The 20,220-nt window shown below is 42.3% G+C and overlaps 1 protein-coding gene across 1 annotated transcript in view; it reads left to right on the forward strand.

Moving 5' to 3' along the window:
• The window catches only part of pebp4 (phosphatidylethanolamine binding protein 4), a 50,988-nt gene that overhangs the window by 16,324 nt on the left and 14,444 nt on the right, over positions 1-20,220 (forward strand). Inside the window, exon 4 of the mRNA XM_030060334.1 lies at positions 5,957-6,055. Coding sequence (XP_029916194.1) covers positions 5,957-6,055 — 99 coding nt within the window. The remainder of the gene's footprint in view (positions 1-5,956; positions 6,056-20,220) is intronic.

Genomic DNA, 20,220 nt, shown 5'->3' on the forward strand with positions numbered 1-20,220 from the left:
AAAAAAAAAACAGATCTGTGCAGTGTGCAGAATCTGTAGGCTGTATAATTAATAATGCATTGTCCTATATTGGCTACTTTATTATGTGTTAATTCGATTGAAATGTAACATTGTGACAGATGTATGTTCAACAGAAAAGTGTTATGTAATTATGTAAACTTGTGTCTCATATTCCTCTTGAGCTGCTGCATCCTTGTAGCGCACACCGCTCTGTTTGGCTACTTTGCGGGAATCCAGTGGCTGTGTTGTCTGCAGGCCCAAAATATGCATTTTTATCCACATGTGACTTCCCTTTGACCATGTGGCTCCTAGAAGTGTGGATTTATAAGCCACTTCACACTACACTCCTGTGTGGGTGGCAGGCTGAGTTAAAAATAGGCAGGTTTGGAGGTAGTGGGCAGCCCTCACTGTGTGCGGAGCTTAAGACCATACTGAGGAGTATTGGCATGCTCTTTGCATATCATTTATATGTGTTAATAATCAATCCAACTGTTAAACCAATCACAATTGTCTCTTGTGAAACTGTAAAACTGTACCGTAATCTGCATATACGTGTGTGTGTGTGTGTGTGTGTGTGTGTGTGTGTGTGTAGATATACAATATGTGTGCATATGGAGCACATTGTGCATCTTATGCATCATGCCTCCACTATATGCCTTATGTTAAACGGCTCCTATACCTGTCAGCTGTACGTGACGATATCAGTGTTTCACTTCAGGGCAAAAGCTCGATTTACATATTCATATAGATCTCCATAAATGTAAGTATATGGTGGAAGCTGCGGGTAATTGACAGGTAGGTGGTTGTTTAATGGTTGCTGGGCAAAAAAAGGTGACTTTACTGGTCAGCTGCATATTTGCTGGCACATCTGAGCAAAAATGAACTACCTACCTGCCGTGCACCTGCAAGCCTGTGTGTCATGTAAAGTCCTGGGTACCATGCTTGACTTTGTAATCCAGATGTCCCTTGTAATACTTCAAATGGGATTTATGGTGTATTAATGATGGGTGCCACGTCATTCCATATGAAAGCCTTGCTGGTATTTGTATGATAACTCTAACGCATTGATCAAGAAGATTTCAAGAAATTATTGTAATGAATAGACGTTTTAGTTATTGCGCAGATTTTGCATGGAAGCCCTGTGTTTGGCAGTTTTCTCTCTTACCCAGTCCCTCTGTTTTCTAATGCGGCTTGCAACAGGGAAGAACGAGGTTATGAAGCCTCTGAGCAATAGGAGGGGGGCTGTTATTAATGGCAACGAGGACCTCCTCACCTACGAGGTTGATGACCTCTAGGTGAGTGCCACAGCCACGTCCCTACAACGTGACCACTGCCCCCCTTCTATCTCCATCTCATCCGTGGGGCTGCTGCCCCCACCACTTTCAGAACAGGATTCAATTACTGCTGCCTGGCTGACCCTTGACCCCCCCTCCACCAGGATGAACCTCATTCTCTGACCCTGACAGAACAAGTGCCATGTACCACTGTTAACCTTCCCCATGACTCTCTCTACTGCCGCTCTCTCACTGTTCCCCTTTCCATTACGATTGGTCTCTATTGCTTCATTCTAACTGTAAAACTCATAACAGCATGCCAGTGCTCTTTGGATTCACCAGAAACTAGATCATGTGTCCCGTTTGAGTTAAAATATTTTATATTCTCTGTGATTGCTCACACAGTGGATTTGTAGTGTGAATTTATTCCTCATCATCTGATATATTTTCCGCTGCAACACCGTTCATGAGGGGAAATTTTTCTGTATTTACAGATCGATCCTCCAACCTTGCTCTAAGCTACAGTCGATGATTGTTAAGCCATTGCCGTCTCTTAATCACAACACAGATACCTGTTAATTACCAAACGAGTTCAAGTGTTTTTGCTACTTAAAGAGGGATTTGAGATCGATGCGTTGCTTTGCTCTGGGTCGAGCAGTGAGCGCTGTTGGCCATTTAATGAAACGTTGTGGGTTCTGTGCGCTGAGGCGGAAGGAGATGAAGAGCAGAGAGGATAAAGCAATGGGTATATTAATAGGCAGCTGCATGGACGACACTGTTTGGTATTGGGTCAGGGATAAAGCATGAACTTGTAAACTCACAGAGGGGCCTCTCTCCCCTCCCTCCCTCCCTCTCGCTATCTCACTCTCGCCCTCCGTGGTGTCATCAGTGAGCAGAGCCGGGCTCAATAGCCCAGGCAGCTCTACGAGAGCAGCGATTAGACATCTCTCTGATTCTCATCCCCAGCAGAGTTCACTCAAAGGTAAGCCAGTAGTTTACATCCTCGGAGACACCGGTCTTCCTTTGCCTTTGTTCTTCCCCATCATCTCCGGATTGCAAATACTGTATCCTTGCAATGCTTTCGGCATGGATCGAGAATTTCATGCCATCTCTTTTTCCCTCTGGATTTTTACAGATGATAAAAATTTGTTTCACCAAACTATTGCTGCTGTGGTGTTGTTGGTGTTCAGGCTCTCCAACAAAAGAGACGGCCCCTACCTGCAGAAAGTAGGTGGCATTGAGGAGAGCACTTCCTTGTCTCACCGCCTCTTCCAGCACTGACCAGCAGCCGTGGCAGAGCCGCCCAGTCGACTGCAGGGCTTTTTCCAGCCGCCTGGCGTCTGAGGCGTGGTCCCAGTGGGCCGTTTTGCTGTGATCACAGCAGGCAGTGGGAGGTTAATCCCAAGAGAATGCTGGCTCAATCTCTCCCCCGCCTCCGGCCTGCACCCAAGGCCTTCACATCCCATCCTTTATAATGGCCCGTAGGAACAGTGTGGTCTCCGGCTGACACACAACCTGATTTCCCTTTTGTTCTCAGTCAGATCTCTAAAACATTTTGAGGGTCTTAAAACGTAGAGTGACCAGACATCCCCATTATCAGGGGACAGTCTGCTGATTAGATGCTTGGTCCCTGGAAATGTCCCTGATTACCCACTTCTCCAGACAGGATGTCTTATGAATTGTAGTTTTTATCTCAAAACACATAAATCCCATCCTGATTGTAAATGAGGGTATATCGCTTTTTTTATCGATGTCAGAGAAATTCACTTGATTTTGTTCAGAAACATGGGGAAGAGGCGATTAGCAAATGAGCAAAAAATTACTGTAACATTAGCAAAACATTTGCAAAAAAAAAAAAAAGAAAAAAAAACCCTCCCCTTGAAAACTGCTGCTGGATCGACCTCAGAGTTCTTGCGTTTAAATGCTTGTGAAAGGCTTTCACGAGGGGGCGTGTAATTTCTGTCACATTGTGAAATATGTCTATTCTGTTAAATATTTGTCAGCAAATCTCAAATGTCCCCGAAGAATCTGGCCACCTTTTCCTAAAAATGCCATTGGAGAATGTAATGGAGCGGTCAGCTGACCTTTAACTCCTTATACAATGATGTTAATAAACCGTGTGCAAAGAGAATAAAGACGAGCACAAAATGAAAAGTCATTGGTAATGGCTGTGATGTGTGTGGTCTAAAATGCAGAAAATGACCTGTCATCAACTGTAGCCTTTGGGTATGAGGAGAATAAATGCAAATTTATGTTTGAAAATGCCGTCCACACTGAAATATTAAGTTTTCCCATTTGGTATCAGTGGGTCAGTAATTCCAATAGGCTAGAGCTCCAACATATTTTTGGGAAATGTGTTCCATCCAATGTCTGGCTATTAGAATGTGCTCGGTTACAACATGTTTTGATATACATTTAGTTCGTTCAAGCCCTGATAAATTATTTCAGATGGCAGAATATGCATCTGTTTTTCCCTGGAGTCGTTCGCGCATATCTGTGTGTAATTAATGTGGATTTTGACAGATGGAGGAAAAAAATGTCCCTGTAAGAGAGAAGGGTACATGCCACAATGTGTGAAGAGCAAGCATGGAGGGAGCCTCTTGTATTTTTTGCTGTCCGTGCCAGCTGGACTTGCCAGATTCTTACAGGTAGAAATTCAACCACTAAATATATGCAGAATTCATTGAAATTCAGTGCCCACCATAAGTAGGCCATATTTTTTTTGTTTCTACACTTGGAAAGGAAATGCAAAAAGGTTGTTAATGTTGTACTAAATTTGGCTTTTTGAAAAGTAAGCCTGTCCTATACAGTATATCACCATCCATGATAATTTCGTGGAATATCCAATATAGTGCTATTGCTCTCGACGTTAAATGTGACTTGAGGTCATTTCTAATTTAAATGCTTAAATTGCCTTTCAGTGTGTGTGTGTGTGCGCTGTTGTTTGTAACCATGTTATTTCTGAATGCATCAGGGTCTGACTTAAATATTAGTGTAACTACATTATCACAGTGTCTTTGCCTGGTAGCAAACATGTACAAATGAGGATTACAACTCTTGAGAAGGCAACAGGTCATGGTTGGTAAGCTGCCCGGGGGGGTCACTGATATAGAGTCACTTTTGACAGGCTGTGGAGGAGGCTCTATTGTTGCTGGTGTGTCTGGATGTTACCTGCAGGCACTATCACTGAGACTACAGTATTATCCTATTATTAGGCTTAGTTGTTTACGCTTATTACCGCTTGTCAGGTAGGCAGAGAATCCTTCTGAAAATGAGCATCTGCAGAAAAATACATGACTACTTCTTTATCTCATTCAAGTACATCGGCTTAGGATAATTTTTAGAGGCCTTTAAGAATCTCTTGATAGGACACAACAAACACTGTGAATTTTGAGCAAGGTTTATGTTTGTGAGCGTTTGATTATTTTTTATTTTTTATTTTTATTTTTTTCATTGCACCACAAGCGGTGTTGTTTTGCAGTCAGCGTGAGTGTCCAAGAAACACTGCACATGTTTTATTTTACATTCTTAGGGCTCGTATCGCTATAGTCTTGTTTCTGTTGAAATTACATATACAGCGGGAGGACATTGTGGATTGAAATAGCCTTGATTAATATCTCTGTTTGTAGAGGAAGTGAACAAAATAAAAAAAGCCCATCATATGGTCTGGCAGATTTTGGGCACAGGACCAGAGATGACAAATGTGCTCTCGCAATAATTCAATCTGCTCTCATAATTCTCTAACTTTTAGGGACAGACAGAATGGAATTTTTCCTGCAATTAAGCGGCCAAGTTAACGTCCAATAACTGTGATCAAGTGTTAGTTAGTTAAGCTTTTTCTCTCGCGTTATCTATTGACAGATTGAAGGGTATAAAGATATTGGGTAAGTGGCAGAAAGTTACTGTGAATATGTTCAATATGTTCAGAGGAGTGGATGTGGTATCAGATCCAAAACACTCATTATATTGATGCCACTGTAATAATGATATTAAATGGAGTAACATGCACAAGACAGAGCTATACTGGTGCCACAAGAACAAGTGTAGCACAGTTGTTAATTAGCAAGTCTATTCCAATTACCGCACATTAACATGTGGTCGTGTGTGTTATTGCCTTTACACAGTGTAACGGTTTTCTTTCATGCTTTTTTTTTATAACCGTATTGTTTCATACCAGCTCCTTTGTTTTGCAAAATAAGATTTTAACATTGACTGTTGATGTAGGACTTAGTGTTGTGATTATACAGCAATGTGGCAAGCCAGTAAATGGCAAACTCAGCCTTGTGGTGTTAACTGGCTTTGTGCTTCATGTGGCCATGTTTGGCAACAGGAAAAAAAATCACTACGCCACTACATTTATGAAAAGTATAAAATGTGTACTTCACAGCACATAGCTCAGTTTTGTCAAGAGTGTTGTCAGGAGTGAAGCATCTGTTTATAGTTGCAAAGTGCTTAAACTAACTTGGCTGGGCTGGCTGCAGTGCCTTGGGCGCTGTGTTGCACAAACGGCACACGGCTACATTTAGAAAGTGAATGGGATCGGGTACCTGTTCATATAACACAGTTTTTTGGCACTCTCTGAATGCCTCGAGGCCAATCACAACGTGTAGTAAGCTAATATTACGCACTGTGCCTATTTTTACTGTGATAATATATGAATCTCCTATGTTTTCTGCTTGCAGAGGAAGAACTATGTTTTGATGATGGTCGATCCTGACGCTCCCAGTCGCTCCAATCCAGCAGCCGCCAACTGGAGGCACTGGCTGGTGGTGGACATCCAGGTACAGTAAAAGGGCAATAACCTCTGCTCTCAGTGCACTTTCATGACCGAAGCCTCGATTTGTTTTGGTGATGGCGACACGGACAGTATTTGTTATTGGATTAGGAAGTCATATAGTACTAATTTATGAAGTAGCGTTTTGATTTTACTGAAAATTGTGCATTTTCATAATCTCCGGGCTTCACTTGGCATGTTTTGTGTTTACATCTGCACTGGGGACTATCGCAAGGCTGAAAAATTATGAATGGTTTTTAAGCCTAACTTGGTGAAAAAAGATGCCAAGTTCAAAAATGTTAATTTTTCATATCATGTATCTTGTGCAATAAATGCCTGTGACAAAAGTGTGGGAGTAAGTCTTTCTAAATGGCTGTGAAAGTTTGCAAGGCCCTGTCAGCAGCAATTTCCCTCTGCTGCAGAGAGCCTGGGACGTGTCAATGCAGGCGTGTGAGACTGAGATTGAGGAGAGCAGCATGCAAGGCGCAGACTCTTTTCTCCCATAGAGCTCCAGTCCCTCAGCTCCCCCTCCAGTGGAGAGATCTTGGCAGAGTGTCCTCCCTTCATCTGTTCCCCCAGGCAGAGCAGCTCCCCCAATGATCCACACTTCTCCATATTTTACACCCCCGAAATGGGCACCGCTCCGATCCCCTTATTTCTCTTCATATTTCACTCCTTTTTATCCATTCGTTTGTGTGTTTTCACATTCTTGCATTCTAACGCCAAATGCGTGTTAAGTTGTTGATTGCCTCAAATATTTGGAGGTTTGCAGACATTTTTTAATCCCCCTGGAACCCAGAGATCAACCCAGTAGATTAGGACTAGTGGTCTGAAAAACAGCCACACAAAGACGCTTCAGCGATGTATTACTGCTCTCCTTTTGATTTTATAAGGCGTAGTCGTATACACTAAGTAAATGCCACATTGCTTCCAAGATTGAAATATGATGTATCTGGGATGCATATTTTGGTATAACCTACAATAGGTATAAATACTGAATTTTGTGATTCAGCTAATCAGTGCAGTGCTTAAGAGATGATTTATGCAACCATATCCCTGCTTCAAAATATGTGAATATTTACATGATATCGCTCATATCAGTGATTTATGAAAAATGTGCTTTCTGGTACAGGCTTGTGATATTGTAAAATTGCATTAGACATCACCTTTGCTTCTTATTTTTAAGCCCATACAGTCTGTCTGGCCACTTGACCGGCTGTGAATAAACAAATGTCTTTCAAGTGCTCAGACAGACCTCATTCTCTCCAGCAATTCAATTTCCTGTCACTTGTGTGGGTGTTGACCCGCATTGCCCATGTAGGGATTGGCCAATGTGACGGGATGTTTTTCTGATTGTGGCTGGTGGTTGGTCAGAGGGGTTAATGAGCCTTTTGATTGATGCCAACCCGTAGTGGGAGGTGTTTAATTGACCAGCATGGCTAGGTGACATCACACAACCTCAGTTTAGTTTTTTTTTTTTTTTTTTTTTTTTTTTTTCCAAGTGTGCATGTGAACGTATTGGATTGTGGCTTTTAAGGAACAATAATATAGGTCAGTTTACAAATCTTTTTTTTTTTTTTTTTTTTGATTTTGTTTTTAAATCACATAACTTGTGAAAATCAGAAAAAAATGACCCAGTGATCAGATTTGTTTTATTCCTTTTGTTTATTTCACTTTGTCTAAATAAGGTGAACAGGCTTAAGTATAATACCTGATATTGCACCTTTTTGCGCAATGTGTTTGAAAGTAGACTGTTTTGTAAATCAAAGTATTTTCTTTAGCGAAAGCCGCAGGTCAGGCTATTAAACGTCAAATGGATCAGCATTTTGATTCTCGCTCCTCAAACGGTAGCCGCTCCAGCAACCGTGTTCTTTTCATATATATTTGTTAATCCCGGGTCACTCAGGGTTGCCCTAGTTTGCACATGTTGACGTAATTAGTGTGTGTTCTTTATCCGTAGCCACAGTTGTGAAGAGAAAGGTTTGGCAGCACAGTAGATTTATACTGAACCCACTACAAAGGTCTCATTAGAGGAGGAACGGGAACAGAACAAGGACACGCCGGCCCAACCTGTGCGTTTGCAGCAGCACCGCTCACCTTGTTTTGAGCTGCTTCATCTTGCTCACACTTTTCTTGTCAGCACGTGCGCGGAGGGTCCGCTCTCTGTGTGTCAGCCGTGCCAAAACACACATGTACCTCACAGAGATTGTGACATTTGGTGCTCTGACAATTGGAAATGCAATTGAATCAACGTTTCTGTCACCCTGTAAGTTTTCAGATACATTTCCCCCCTCAGGGGAAAATTGATGTCTTATATCAGCTCCTGGTAATAAATAGGATAATAATAATTTGTGATTTAACTGTGCACCATATTTGGTGTCACTGTTTTTTTTTTTTTTTTTTGTCAGGTGTCAGATCTTTAACTGAACTTACTGTATCTGTTATTACTTCAGTGCTTGTAATGGCAGAGAACAGTTCACCATAGCAGCCATCTATAATCTGTGTAGCTATGAGGCTCAGTTGTCCAGTTTCTGTCAGAACCGCAATTATTAGGTCTATGTATTTTCATAGCAATTGCCCATTTTCATTGACCCCTCGAGCTAGGGAAGCTGCAATTTAGGATCTCTGCAGCACTCTCAGTGTTTTGCATCAATTATGGACAATTACCAAAATAACCATCAACAGATTGTTGTCTCGCTCTTGAAGTCGAATTCCAGATTGTGAGCCTCTCCCTCCCTCTCGCTGCTCTCCCAGAGTCTAAATCAATGCAGATGTTCCGGTATGGTCTCGCAGCGATAATTACTGTAACAAGCAAATCATTAGTATCTGAATAGAGACAGCTTACATAAATACAGTGCTGGGTGTTACTTTTTCTTGTTAATACTTATTCTCTCATTATTGTTTTGGCTGTTTTGTGAGTCAACGTGATGCAATATGAACTCGCGAAACAACAGTGCAGTCAATATCAACACTGAAAAAAAAGCCTAGGTGTTCATTATTATCATTAAATACCTTTTTAAAAAGAAAAGGGAATGTATAGCTTCAGGTTTTTTCTCTTGGAACGTTACCCTTATTATAATCCATTTATCATGTTCCTCTACTACATATTTAACTATGTAAAGGGGATTTTGAATTATCTGACACATACAGTAACTTCTTCTTCCATACCAATGTAATGTAAGTGTGCGGTGCAAAAAGTTAAATCGGATTTTTTTTTTTTTTTTTTATCAAATAATGGAATTAAAGGATTGTTTGACACACAGCCATGACACATTCATGACACATAGCTTAGAAATATACAAATCATTCAAAGGCATATCTTATATTAGGCGCTGACTGGACATTATACAGGCTGTGGCAGGTAACAGATGCAATTTTAAGTGTATTTTATTGTGAAAACTGCAGGAAACACATGCATTAAAGTCACCATCTCCGTTTGCTCGGGTGTTGTATATTCTGAAGAAATCTATGGCTTTCTTACAAACCATTTTAAATGAGAGTTAAAAATACAACAATTCAAAAGCCGTCGTGTGTTCAGTTCAGGCTGTGGAGATTGTCCTACACAATCAGTTATTAAAGTTCTTCATTTCCTCACGCATTAAACTATCACATTATTGTTTACTTCCTCTCCCTGGGTAATTGGGGGCCAGGTGGACAACTCAGCACACAACTAGATATGCTCATTATTATGGTGCATGAGGGATATGCATGCTTTAAAATCCTTTTTAACAGCAGCTCCCAAAGGAGGACAGAGCCCATGTTCTGCTGTTGGTCAGGCAAATACAAACAGTGCGTTATTGTGGCTGTACCAGACCAGCTGCTGCTGTGTGTGTGAATGCTCTGGCCTACAGAGAGTGTCTGCTCCACACCTCAACATGTCCTTTGACTGCGCACACTGTTTGACTCCTCGCTGTGTTTCATTCAGTGGCGTGCACTTTTTGAGAAAAAAGTAGCCTCAGCAAGAAAACATTTCTGCCTCTAAACGAAGTGAGACACTACTTTACCTGTATCCCTGGTAAATATCAGCCTGGAAAAAAAAAGTCATTCTCAATCATTAGTGTCTAAATAATATTGAGTGATAATACTAACTGTTCGAAATTACACCTTTAACCTCCGCAGTAGCCTTACAGTTTGTTTTAGCAAAATACCTTTTCACTATTGCTAATAAACATACATAATTGCATTGTTCTTTATCCTGTAATTATCCCTACTGTGGCTTGTTATGATTTAAGCGTTTCTTTTTGACAGACAGCTGCCCCCATATGGAAGCCAAAAACAATTTCCCGAAGGCCAGGCGAACCATAGCTAGCTTCATTGTGAGAACAAAGAGCCATTGGTATTATTCATAATTAAACTCTTATTGTGTACTCTGCTGAATATTTCCATTCTTCTGCCTCTCTCCAGCTCACTCTCGTTCCCCTTCTCGGTACTTTGCACCTCGTGCTGGGAACATCTGTCTGGCGTCAGAGTGGAGCCTGGCTGTGCAGATTGGAGCAGGTAGAGGAGCACATTGTAGCCCAGCTAATGATGAGAGTGTCTGCCCTCTCTCTTGGAGGAGACGCAAGCTGCTGCTTCACGCTCGCTCACTCCACTCATACGCCCAGGGAAACAGATTTCCAAACATATGCAGTATGTTTTTAATCCAGTTGAGCACTTCATTTCCCAGCAAACACAAATAACCTTACGGGACATCCATATCTTATGACAAGGGGGTGGGCGCAAAGGAATTGAACAATTTTCCTTTTTAATGTGATTTTTTTTCCCTCCAAAGTTGCTAAACATGCTCATAACCCAGGTTAACAGTTTGCTTGTTTATGGTTTCACAAACTTTTACACAGAAGTGCCTCCTGGCTCCAAGTCATAGGAAGCAACTTTATCCAATCTAAACTCCAGTTGGTGCACCTGTTGTAATCCTTTGTCTAAACTGAAACTGACAGCACAAACACATGTTCTTTGTGTAAAATGCCTTAAGGAATTAAAACACATTATTGACAGTAATATATTCTTATAGGTTAGAAGTATGCGAAGTAAGTTCTCTCTCACATGATTAAAAATTATGCTTGCATATAGGGAAGAAAGTTAGGTTTGGAAAATATGAACTGAAACACAGAAGATTATCTTAATGTCAAGGCCGATATTGCTTGATTTGGTGTGACCCTGTTAAATATTACACATTGGAACATTGGTTTTCTGTTTTAGACACATCCCTTGGTATAAGTCAACAATAGCTTCTAACATGGAGGCCCAGCTGGAGGTACTTAGAGCGGGTCTCATCCTGCTGTCAACTCCAGCCAGACAAATGTCAGAGGTGATGCTACACGGAGTTCAGCTTTAGGAAGTAAATTCTTCTCAGGCATTCCTCCAGACCTCCCACCCATCCTCGTCCTGATCGAGACGCTCGTTTTTGTTTGACTTCGCTTTGTTTTAAGGTTACACATGTCTGTCACGTCTGTTTGGATGCATGTGCGTTTGTGTGTGTGAAAGAGTTTGGTCCTGCGAGGCTGGTCTGCATCTTTAATTCCTGAACTGGTTGATTGGTGGACTGAAGTGTGAGCCGCAGACCTCGACGCCGTGATGACCGTGGCTGTATCTGTAGCACGCCGCTGCTCCTGGACCCCTTTGGTCTTTTGTAGAAACCCTGTAATCACACCATGGCCCCTATCCTACTTGCAGCTTATTAACAAACAGGTTCTTCTTCAGTGTGGGCTGCTGCTCTCACTGTTCTCTGCCACCTAAAGGGAGAATTACATAAGAATCCTCCGCTCAATTGTCAGCACCATCCCCCGTCCACACACACACACACACACACACACACACACAGAACTCTTGCTGATAACCTCCAAAGCCTCTCGCCATCTCTATAACAACTGACCTCCCTGCAGCGCCTGCTGTGGTTGCCGTGACGAGATGATTGAGGAGGTTTCACTGCACAAGGAACGTGAGCTGCTATGGTTTCCTATCAGAAGCTGTGAATGCCATTATGGAGGCAAGGAATAATTGTCCATAAATTATAGTTTTTACACGTCGCTTATCATCTGTTCCCTCTACCACAGCCAAATTCCTGATATTGCTTTCACCACTTGGATTTTGCCTTTATGGTCTCTGTGGTGCGATAAAGACATTCATCCCGGGTCCCTTAACAGATTTCTTATATTGAAGCAAGCGCTACGTGTCAATGTGTTATCTTCATTTTCACCCTGCACACTGTCCTGGATGTATCACAGTTACTCTCCAAGAAAACAAGGACAACCTGGAAAGCCCTCTTTAATCCAGTCTGTCATACTATAGACTAGTAAAAAAAAAAAATAATAAAATAAATAAAGCACAGATTGGACCCTCTCCATGCAAATGCAGTTTAAAACCAGTAGCTCCGCACACATAAAGGCGCTTCTTTTAATATGTGCCCCCTTTCTTCACACCCACGACCATTGTGTATAAAATCCTGTTTTTTCCTGAAAAGATTTCTAGTCGCAGCCGCAGACAATGTTCCCCCACACAAGCTGTCGTCTTTGTCATACCCCCCCTTCCCAGTCAGTAAAGCAGGATCTCTGGCAGTCGGCCCTGTGTGTGTGAACTCTTCTGTGTTTGAGGGTACAGGTGGGGGGCTCACCGGAGTCTGCCTACCTGTTCCTCTGTGAACTGCAAACCGGTCAGCTTTGACAAATGCGGACAGGAAAACAGGGGGTATGAAAACCAGGGTAAAGAGGGAGAGGGGCGGGTAAATGAAGGCGTGTCGGGGTTAGTGGGGGGTTGCTGGGGCCACGGCTGCTGAGCACACCGTGTCTCTTCCAGATTGGGGTGTAGGGGAGGGAGGCATGCTGATAAAAACAACTCACTAACAATTATGCTCGCCTAAAATAGCCCTCATTTAAGTATATAGCATGCTTGCCAGTTAATTGTACACAAAAAAAAAATCACAAAAGGTCTCCTACAGCCAATGTATTTTCTTGTACTTTGGCATGATAATTAAGTATGATGGTTATGAGTACAACGTTGGCAGATATTATATTGGCCTGTCTACGTCTGTATATTGATACTGATTATTTTTATTCCAAAGTTACATACTGAATTGTAAAACTAGCAAACTGTAATATTCTTAGGGAGAATTTTATTATGAACAAACAATTATAACCATCACAGCAGCTTGAAATGTTTATACTATAATGGAGCTCACTGACAGACCTGGAGCAGGGTGCTATACTTGATATTTTCCACTTCCATCGTGAAAAGCCCATCATAGCTATTCACGATTAATAATACTGAGTTTGGCATCTTTTTTGTTTTTTTGTTTTTTTAAAAAAGAAAACAAACTTTTGAACTGTTTAAAAGAATCATAAAAGAATCTCAAGTATCGAACTATGGTTGTACCTATTTTTGACAGGAGCACTCAATAAAAGAGGCTGGCTACAACAAGGGAACCAAGAGATCAGCAGATCCTGGTCCAGATCACTTTTACAGCACTGATACTCTGGTCTGTTTATAGCCAAGCAACTGAGTGCATGAGATTTAATGTTCTTAAAATTTTCATGAGATAATATTTTTTTGGAGCGTCAAAATGCCCTCCAAGTAAAAAGTCATCATCTGTACAATATTAGGCAATCTCTCTGTGTAACACTAAAATAATGGCAGCGTGATTGCTGCATCTTCTCTGAATTTTTCTTTGGATTTGTTCAACTTGTTCTTATTGATATGCTGTAGGACTAACAACTATAAAATCTACTAAGACCTCTGATCTGTACTATTGACCATTATCATAGCCAAGAGGTTTGTTACAATGTGGTATTTTTATGCTACAGTTGGTGAGAAACCTGTTTACATTCCAGGGCGCTGTATAGTTCACTTCTCTCTGCAGCTCAGTCAGATTCCAAAGCACTGTATAGATTTCTTTCAGCTGATGAAATTAAAAAGACAGCAGTGTGTGTGTGGTGTGCCTTCCAGCAACACGATTTGCCTGCGAGTTCACGATACGGGTTGAGAGGGGAGTTCCTTTGGGGGGGATTAAATAGCTCCCTCTCTTCCTTCCCTCCTCCCTTGCCCTCCATACTTGCAGAACACAAACAGCTTGCAGGGCTGTGCAGTACTTGTACAACATGTTTGCCACAGTGCTACTCACAGGTAACAATAAGCCAAGGTCAAAGGTTAAGAGGGATTGTGGAGCTCAGAATCTTGTGTGTTCCTCTGGCAAAGAGTGTGCACATAGGCATAGGAAACAATGCCCAGAGTATTGCTGGGAGAGAGAGAGAGAGCGAGCGAGAGAGAGAGGGAGAGAGAGAGAGAGAGAGAGAGAGACTTGGCTCGGTAGAGAGAGGGGTATCAAAAAGAACAAGACCAGATCTCTGCCTCCGTCAGGCTCTTTGAATGGGAAGGAGATAATCCATTTAATCTCTTAATCATGCACACAGTATACATAGCTGGACCTGTGCCGAAAACCTCTGTCCCGATCAGACGTATCATAGCCACCTTTTCTGATGATTCCCGCTCCTGTAACCCACGGAGTAATTCAGGTTAGCTTCAACATTGTTCTGCTGTTCTTTAGCTTTCAGCGTATTGTACCCTCAGTGCCCTGTTAAAATGAAACCCGGACCAGCGGTGCATGAAATGGAATGTGCAAATATGTAGATTTTAAAATACAGCTTTTTAAAATCTCTCATTCGCACAAATGTATTCAGAATAGAGGCAGCTGTTTCATAACACCGGGTAGGTTACTGTACATTTTTGCGCAGTATATTTTTCCCAAAAGTAGGAATTAATAATGAAGATGCTTTTTGGCCTGAAATGGCTATTCAAACAATTATGTACTTAGTTTCTTCCAACAAATGCATTCCACATTATTGTTTTGCCTCATAGCAAAGCACCCAAAAGACTAAAACCTTTCATTCCAGCAAAGGCCGCTATTGGTCACCGTCAATAAAAGCATAAAAGCATTTATTTCCCACGTTTGTCAAATTAACAGCATACTCCATCTCCCATAGGACTTGTAAGGTTCATTAACCTTTCTGTGAAGTGGGACAGGTTTCCAGCAGTTACCATAACCTCTGTCCTGCTCCTACCTCAATTATAATAGAAGAATTAAACATCCAGCGATTCAAAACAGTAATGTTGCCTCTTAAATCCCTTTGTACCAGCTCTCAGCTGTTAATGACTAAAGACACTGAATGAACTATAGAGTTATCAACAGATACAGCCACAGACAGAGGCAAATCAAATGGCTCCTCTTAACAGCAAGGATTACTGTCCATACATGTTCAGCTTTTGTTTGATGGCCGGATTTTCAGCGTTTCTCATATTATTATTTTATTTGCTGAATTATTTCTCAGTGTGCCAAAACTGGAGTGCTGTGTTGCCAATGCCTGCCATGAACAACACATTGAATTTACGGTGTATAAAACAATTATTCGGTCAGAAATGCAGACCACATCCATGCAGAAATGCTAGTAGTTGCTTATTAGTTTATCAGTCATCACTAAGTGGAAATTATCCCCCACCACCCAAACTTTATGAGATGCTGTGTAGCTGCACTCTGGGCCGCAGTCACCTCAAAGTCATACCAGAATAGTGTGACCTTGAACTAATTAAGTGGTCAATTACACGCCTGTTGATCTCTTTTAATGTCCTAATTATTAGATTAATTGTGTGGGCACAGAGTTCGTTGTCTTGTCCACCTACTCCTACTCCTCCTTCATCCTCCCTCATCCTCCTCCTCTTCCTCTCACTTCCTTTCCTCCTCCTCCACACCCGGTCCGAGCAGGTTTCAATACTCATTTAGTTTGTGTCACCATTCATACTTCCAAAACTATTTTAATTCGATGCCATTGACTGTTTAATAAGCTTAATCTCCCGCTTCCTCTCCCGCCCCCTTACATCTCCCCCGTCCCTTTCTGTTTTAATCAGAATGCCGCACGTGCCTTGTTGTATTGGTGGGCACACAGCGTCGTCATAATCTATCCGTTTACAATCACTACGGATTTGAAGTCTGAACTATGGATTTGAAGGCCCGGAAACAGCTGTAGCCATGGAGCAGTGATGCCCTGTGTGTGTGTGTGCATGTGTTTGTGTGTGTGTGTGTGTGCTCGTGCATCTCCTGGTACTCCTGGTAGGCAAGCTCAGGCTGGGATTTTCCACTGCCACCCCCGTCAGTGGGAAGCCCTATATGGGGACATGTCAGCTTCTTGTTTGCTTGTTGTGCTGATGAAGCTGGGGGTGGGGCGAGTGGGCAGCCTTGTTCAGGTTCCAGGATTCCCTCCAAATGAGTCAGCCAGCCCCCACTCTAACCGACTGTTACCTTGGGAACTCAGGCTCGGGCTTCCCTCAACAGTGCTGAAGTACAGACTCATCAACACACACGCACACACACACACACCGATACACACAAGGGCCTTGCAGCAGGACCTAAGTTAGAGAAAATTAGCTTATCAAAATGTTCTCACTTCGGCCCGTACTCCGCCACTCCAGCCCCAATCTGCTCTACGGGAATTGCCCGACCCGCTCAGACCACAGTGTTAAGCTATAACTAATATATGCAAATTAGACCAAATAGATGAGGCTGATAATGAGTTTGGGTGGCTAGTTTCTTAAGTCAGTGGTTTGAGTAATAGCATGCTACACTACTAATGAGCACGAGCGAAGGAGTGGAGGTTCGGTACATTACAGAGTGTCGGCTAGTGTCAGTGATGGCTGGAGTTCACTTAATAACTGGACTGTTTATGTTTCTAACTCAGTTCATTACCAAGGCCAAATGGGTTTCTTTACTAAAGCCATTAGTCCACCAAGAGACTTGTTAAGTGGATTAATTTGTTGATGCACTGGAGCAGATCAGTGGCGACTCCCCCACTCTCTCTCACCCTGTCCTGCTGAAGCCGGCCCGCCCCGTTCAGCTGATCACCTGCGGGCCGCTCGGCTAACCAGCCACCCTCAGACTCCACTCTATTAGGGGCTGAATATGTATGCAGCTTACCATGAAAACAAATGTGTGACCCAATGCTATGAACCCTGGCTCATTAACCTTTTCTAGAGGCCCATTTTACATCAGAAAAAATGGATCAAAGCGCAGATTTTTTGGTCCAGCCATAAATAATCCAAACAGAATTTCTTACTGATACAATATTCCACTTTGAAGTGTTTTTTAAAGCAACTTCAATACAGAGAAATTATGTATTATGGTGTCAGTAGGGAATCCAGATTTCTCTTTACTGTGCTGCTTAAGGGACGGTTTGTGTTTCATTCTTAGCGTGTCATTTGTCACTTCCTGTAGGTGGAGAAATGTGTATACCACAGTTTCCACCACAGTTTAATTTGCTCGACACAGCTACAGTGTGTCACTTAGTGATGATGGGATGCAGATAAGACAGATATCTAGTTGGCTGGACCCAGGCGGTGCCAGCCCTAGAGACGCGTTTGTCACCGAGTGAGTGAGTGATCAAAGTTATTCCGATTGGTTGGCCAACCAAAAGCATCAACCGCATGTTGACTATCATTGTTCGGCCGTGTGTTGGACTTTCCCTATTGGCTGTTGCTCTTTCAAAATGAATTGGTGCACTGCAGCTCATATCAGATATATCGAACAGCAGAGAGAGAGAGAGAGAGAGAGAGAGAATAACCGACACTGAGAAAGATGCTTCTGATGTGAACAGCCGAGCACTTTCACCCGCGTGAATTTATGCTTCACGGTGCAACCAGCCACAAATGACTGCTTCACATGAACAATGTTTGTGTAGATAAGAGATTAAAGATTAAGTGAAAAAAAAATATGCGGCTAGATTATCAGATATGATACAATGTTCCCAGGCCTCGCTTTTACATCTCCTGGACAGTACTCGCATTGTTCTTCCTGACTTCGACCTTGTGTGTGAGACACTGACTCATCCTTTTTACCCACTGTAAGACACTCTAAATAAGAATGACAGTGGCGTGTGTGTGTGTGTGTGTGTGTGTGTGTGTGTGTGTGTGTGTGTGTGTGTGTGTGTGCATGTTCACGTGCATGCAGTCTGAATGCCTACACAGATTTTGAAGAAGATCTAGTTCCATAGATGAAGATTAATGCAGTTAATTGAAAAAAGTTTGTGGCGCCCTGGTAGCTCACCTGGTGGAGTGCTTATCACATACAGCCCAGACCCTTCGTTGCATGTCATCCCCTCCCTCTCGACTGCCTTTCCTGTCTCCTTACTATAACTGTCAAATACAGCAAGCCAAATGCCAAAAAACATAAAAAAAATATTCAAAAGCATTTAAGCTGCTTCTCATCAATAAGCATTTTGTAATGCTGTATGAGGTTAGTTTGGTAAATTTTGTTATCATTTCATTTGGAGTCCGATGAAGAGGTAAGGGTATGATAACTGTTTCTCTGATAATAGCATACCATAAATAAAATCCGCAGAACATTTTACAAGGGAGAGAGGGCATGCTGGAAAACAGGCTCAGCATTCACTGTGGCCAGAATTATCCTCTAAGGAAATCAGTGAAGAATAGCAGCATAAAGAGCTACAATTTCATTTCCATATGAATCAATAACAACATATCAGAGCTACATGAGAATTAATGAGTGCGCACATTCAGAAAGCGGTCACTTGACGAAGGGGGCAAGAGTAGATGAAGATGTTACGCAAAAATGTGACCATCAGAACAAGGAAGTAGGCAAACTGCCATAGCAGCAGAGCTGTATCATCAAAAGCATTTTGGATTCTGTTCTGACGGTGACAACACATTGGTGCTGTTCAAGTGTCGACATAATCAGGGTTTGAAAAATGCTGTCCAGTATGGCTGCTGCTCACAGAAGCGAGGTCATAACCAGCCGCTTTTTCAGTGGAGTCACAGTCCAGGTTTTGACCTTGTCTCGTTACATTAAAATCATGCCGAGTGCAGCTGTAAAGCTCTCAATGCAAAGATATCTACCTTCGATCTGTTTATCTTACACAGTGGGCTGTTGTTTTCCAGTTGTGTCACATTTTATAAAACTGTTTTTGTTTTTATTTGACCTTATGTTATAGAGTGCTGAAAGAACAGAGTAATATCATAGAATCATGGTAATGAATTGCAAAGTAATTTCAGGTTACCAACAGTTTGTATATAAATGACTGTGTAATTTGCCAGTAAATTGCTCTATGTTAGTAAGTTTGACCCATGATGCAAGAACTACTGGCCACCCAGTTAGTTTCAGTTGTTTCAACTTGGTTCTTTCAGGTTTAGAGGATCATGTTCGGGTAGTTTTCAGTACTCTATATTGCACTTTTACTAGTATAGCAAATTAGAAATTAGAAAAACCATTTTTCCTACATCAAAATGGTTTAGTCTCTGTCCCTGGTTAAGCAGTTGTTTCTTGTCACGGCACTTAGTTTAATTTTGGGGGGGAAAAAAAGGTATTTAACCTGTAAACTGTGAGGTTCCCGGTGAGACGCAGACTTTTAATTCACAATAACCCTGCAAATGAATGGGCAGATTACTGAGGCGAAGATGAGGAGGCAGTCATAGGCACTTGGCTTGAGTGGAATAGGAGGGAGGGAGGGGGGAGGGGTGGCTGTGGCGGTACAAGTCCAGCCTCAGAAATAGAGCTGTGAACACCATCTGTCATGCTCTCTCTCCCCGTCTGTTAGCCTGACTGCAAGTAAAAGGGAGAATGATGCTCTCAGAACTGCATTAGAAGGACGTGGGTGCTGATTGTCGTAGGTGTGGGTTTACAGGGTGTGCAAGAGAGGGGGAGGGAAGTGCTGGATACAAGGAGGTGCATGAGTAACTCTTGCTGACAAAGGGAAGCACTCACCCACATAGACAAGGAGAGGGGTTGTTGGGCAAGTGGGTATTCCTGGTAAACCCCCCCCCACCTCCATCACCACCACCACCACCACTACCACTACCATCACTACCACCACCCCCTCGCAGCCTCCCACCTGATGGCTCTTGGTCGGAGGAATCCTGCCTGAACAGTTATGTAGGCACTTCACATACACACAGTGCGTAGAGCTGCCTCCCTGAATGCATGCATAAGAGATAGCCTCTTTTTTTAAATGTTCAGCAAGTTTAGCTTTGATGATGCCAGCAGCAGATTTTGCACGGCTCTTTTAGACGCGCAGTGGGCACGACAGAACTTTATGTGGACCGGGTCAACTCTGAACTATTTCTAGATGAGTCATTTGAGCTCACAAGATTCAAGAGGCATGAATTTTCTTGTGGAATCAAATA

Source organism: Myripristis murdjan, chromosome 9 (assembly GCF_902150065.1).
Source record: "Myripristis murdjan chromosome 9, fMyrMur1.1, whole genome shotgun sequence".
Classification (NCBI taxonomy): Eukaryota; Metazoa; Chordata; class Actinopteri; order Holocentriformes; family Holocentridae; genus Myripristis; species Myripristis murdjan.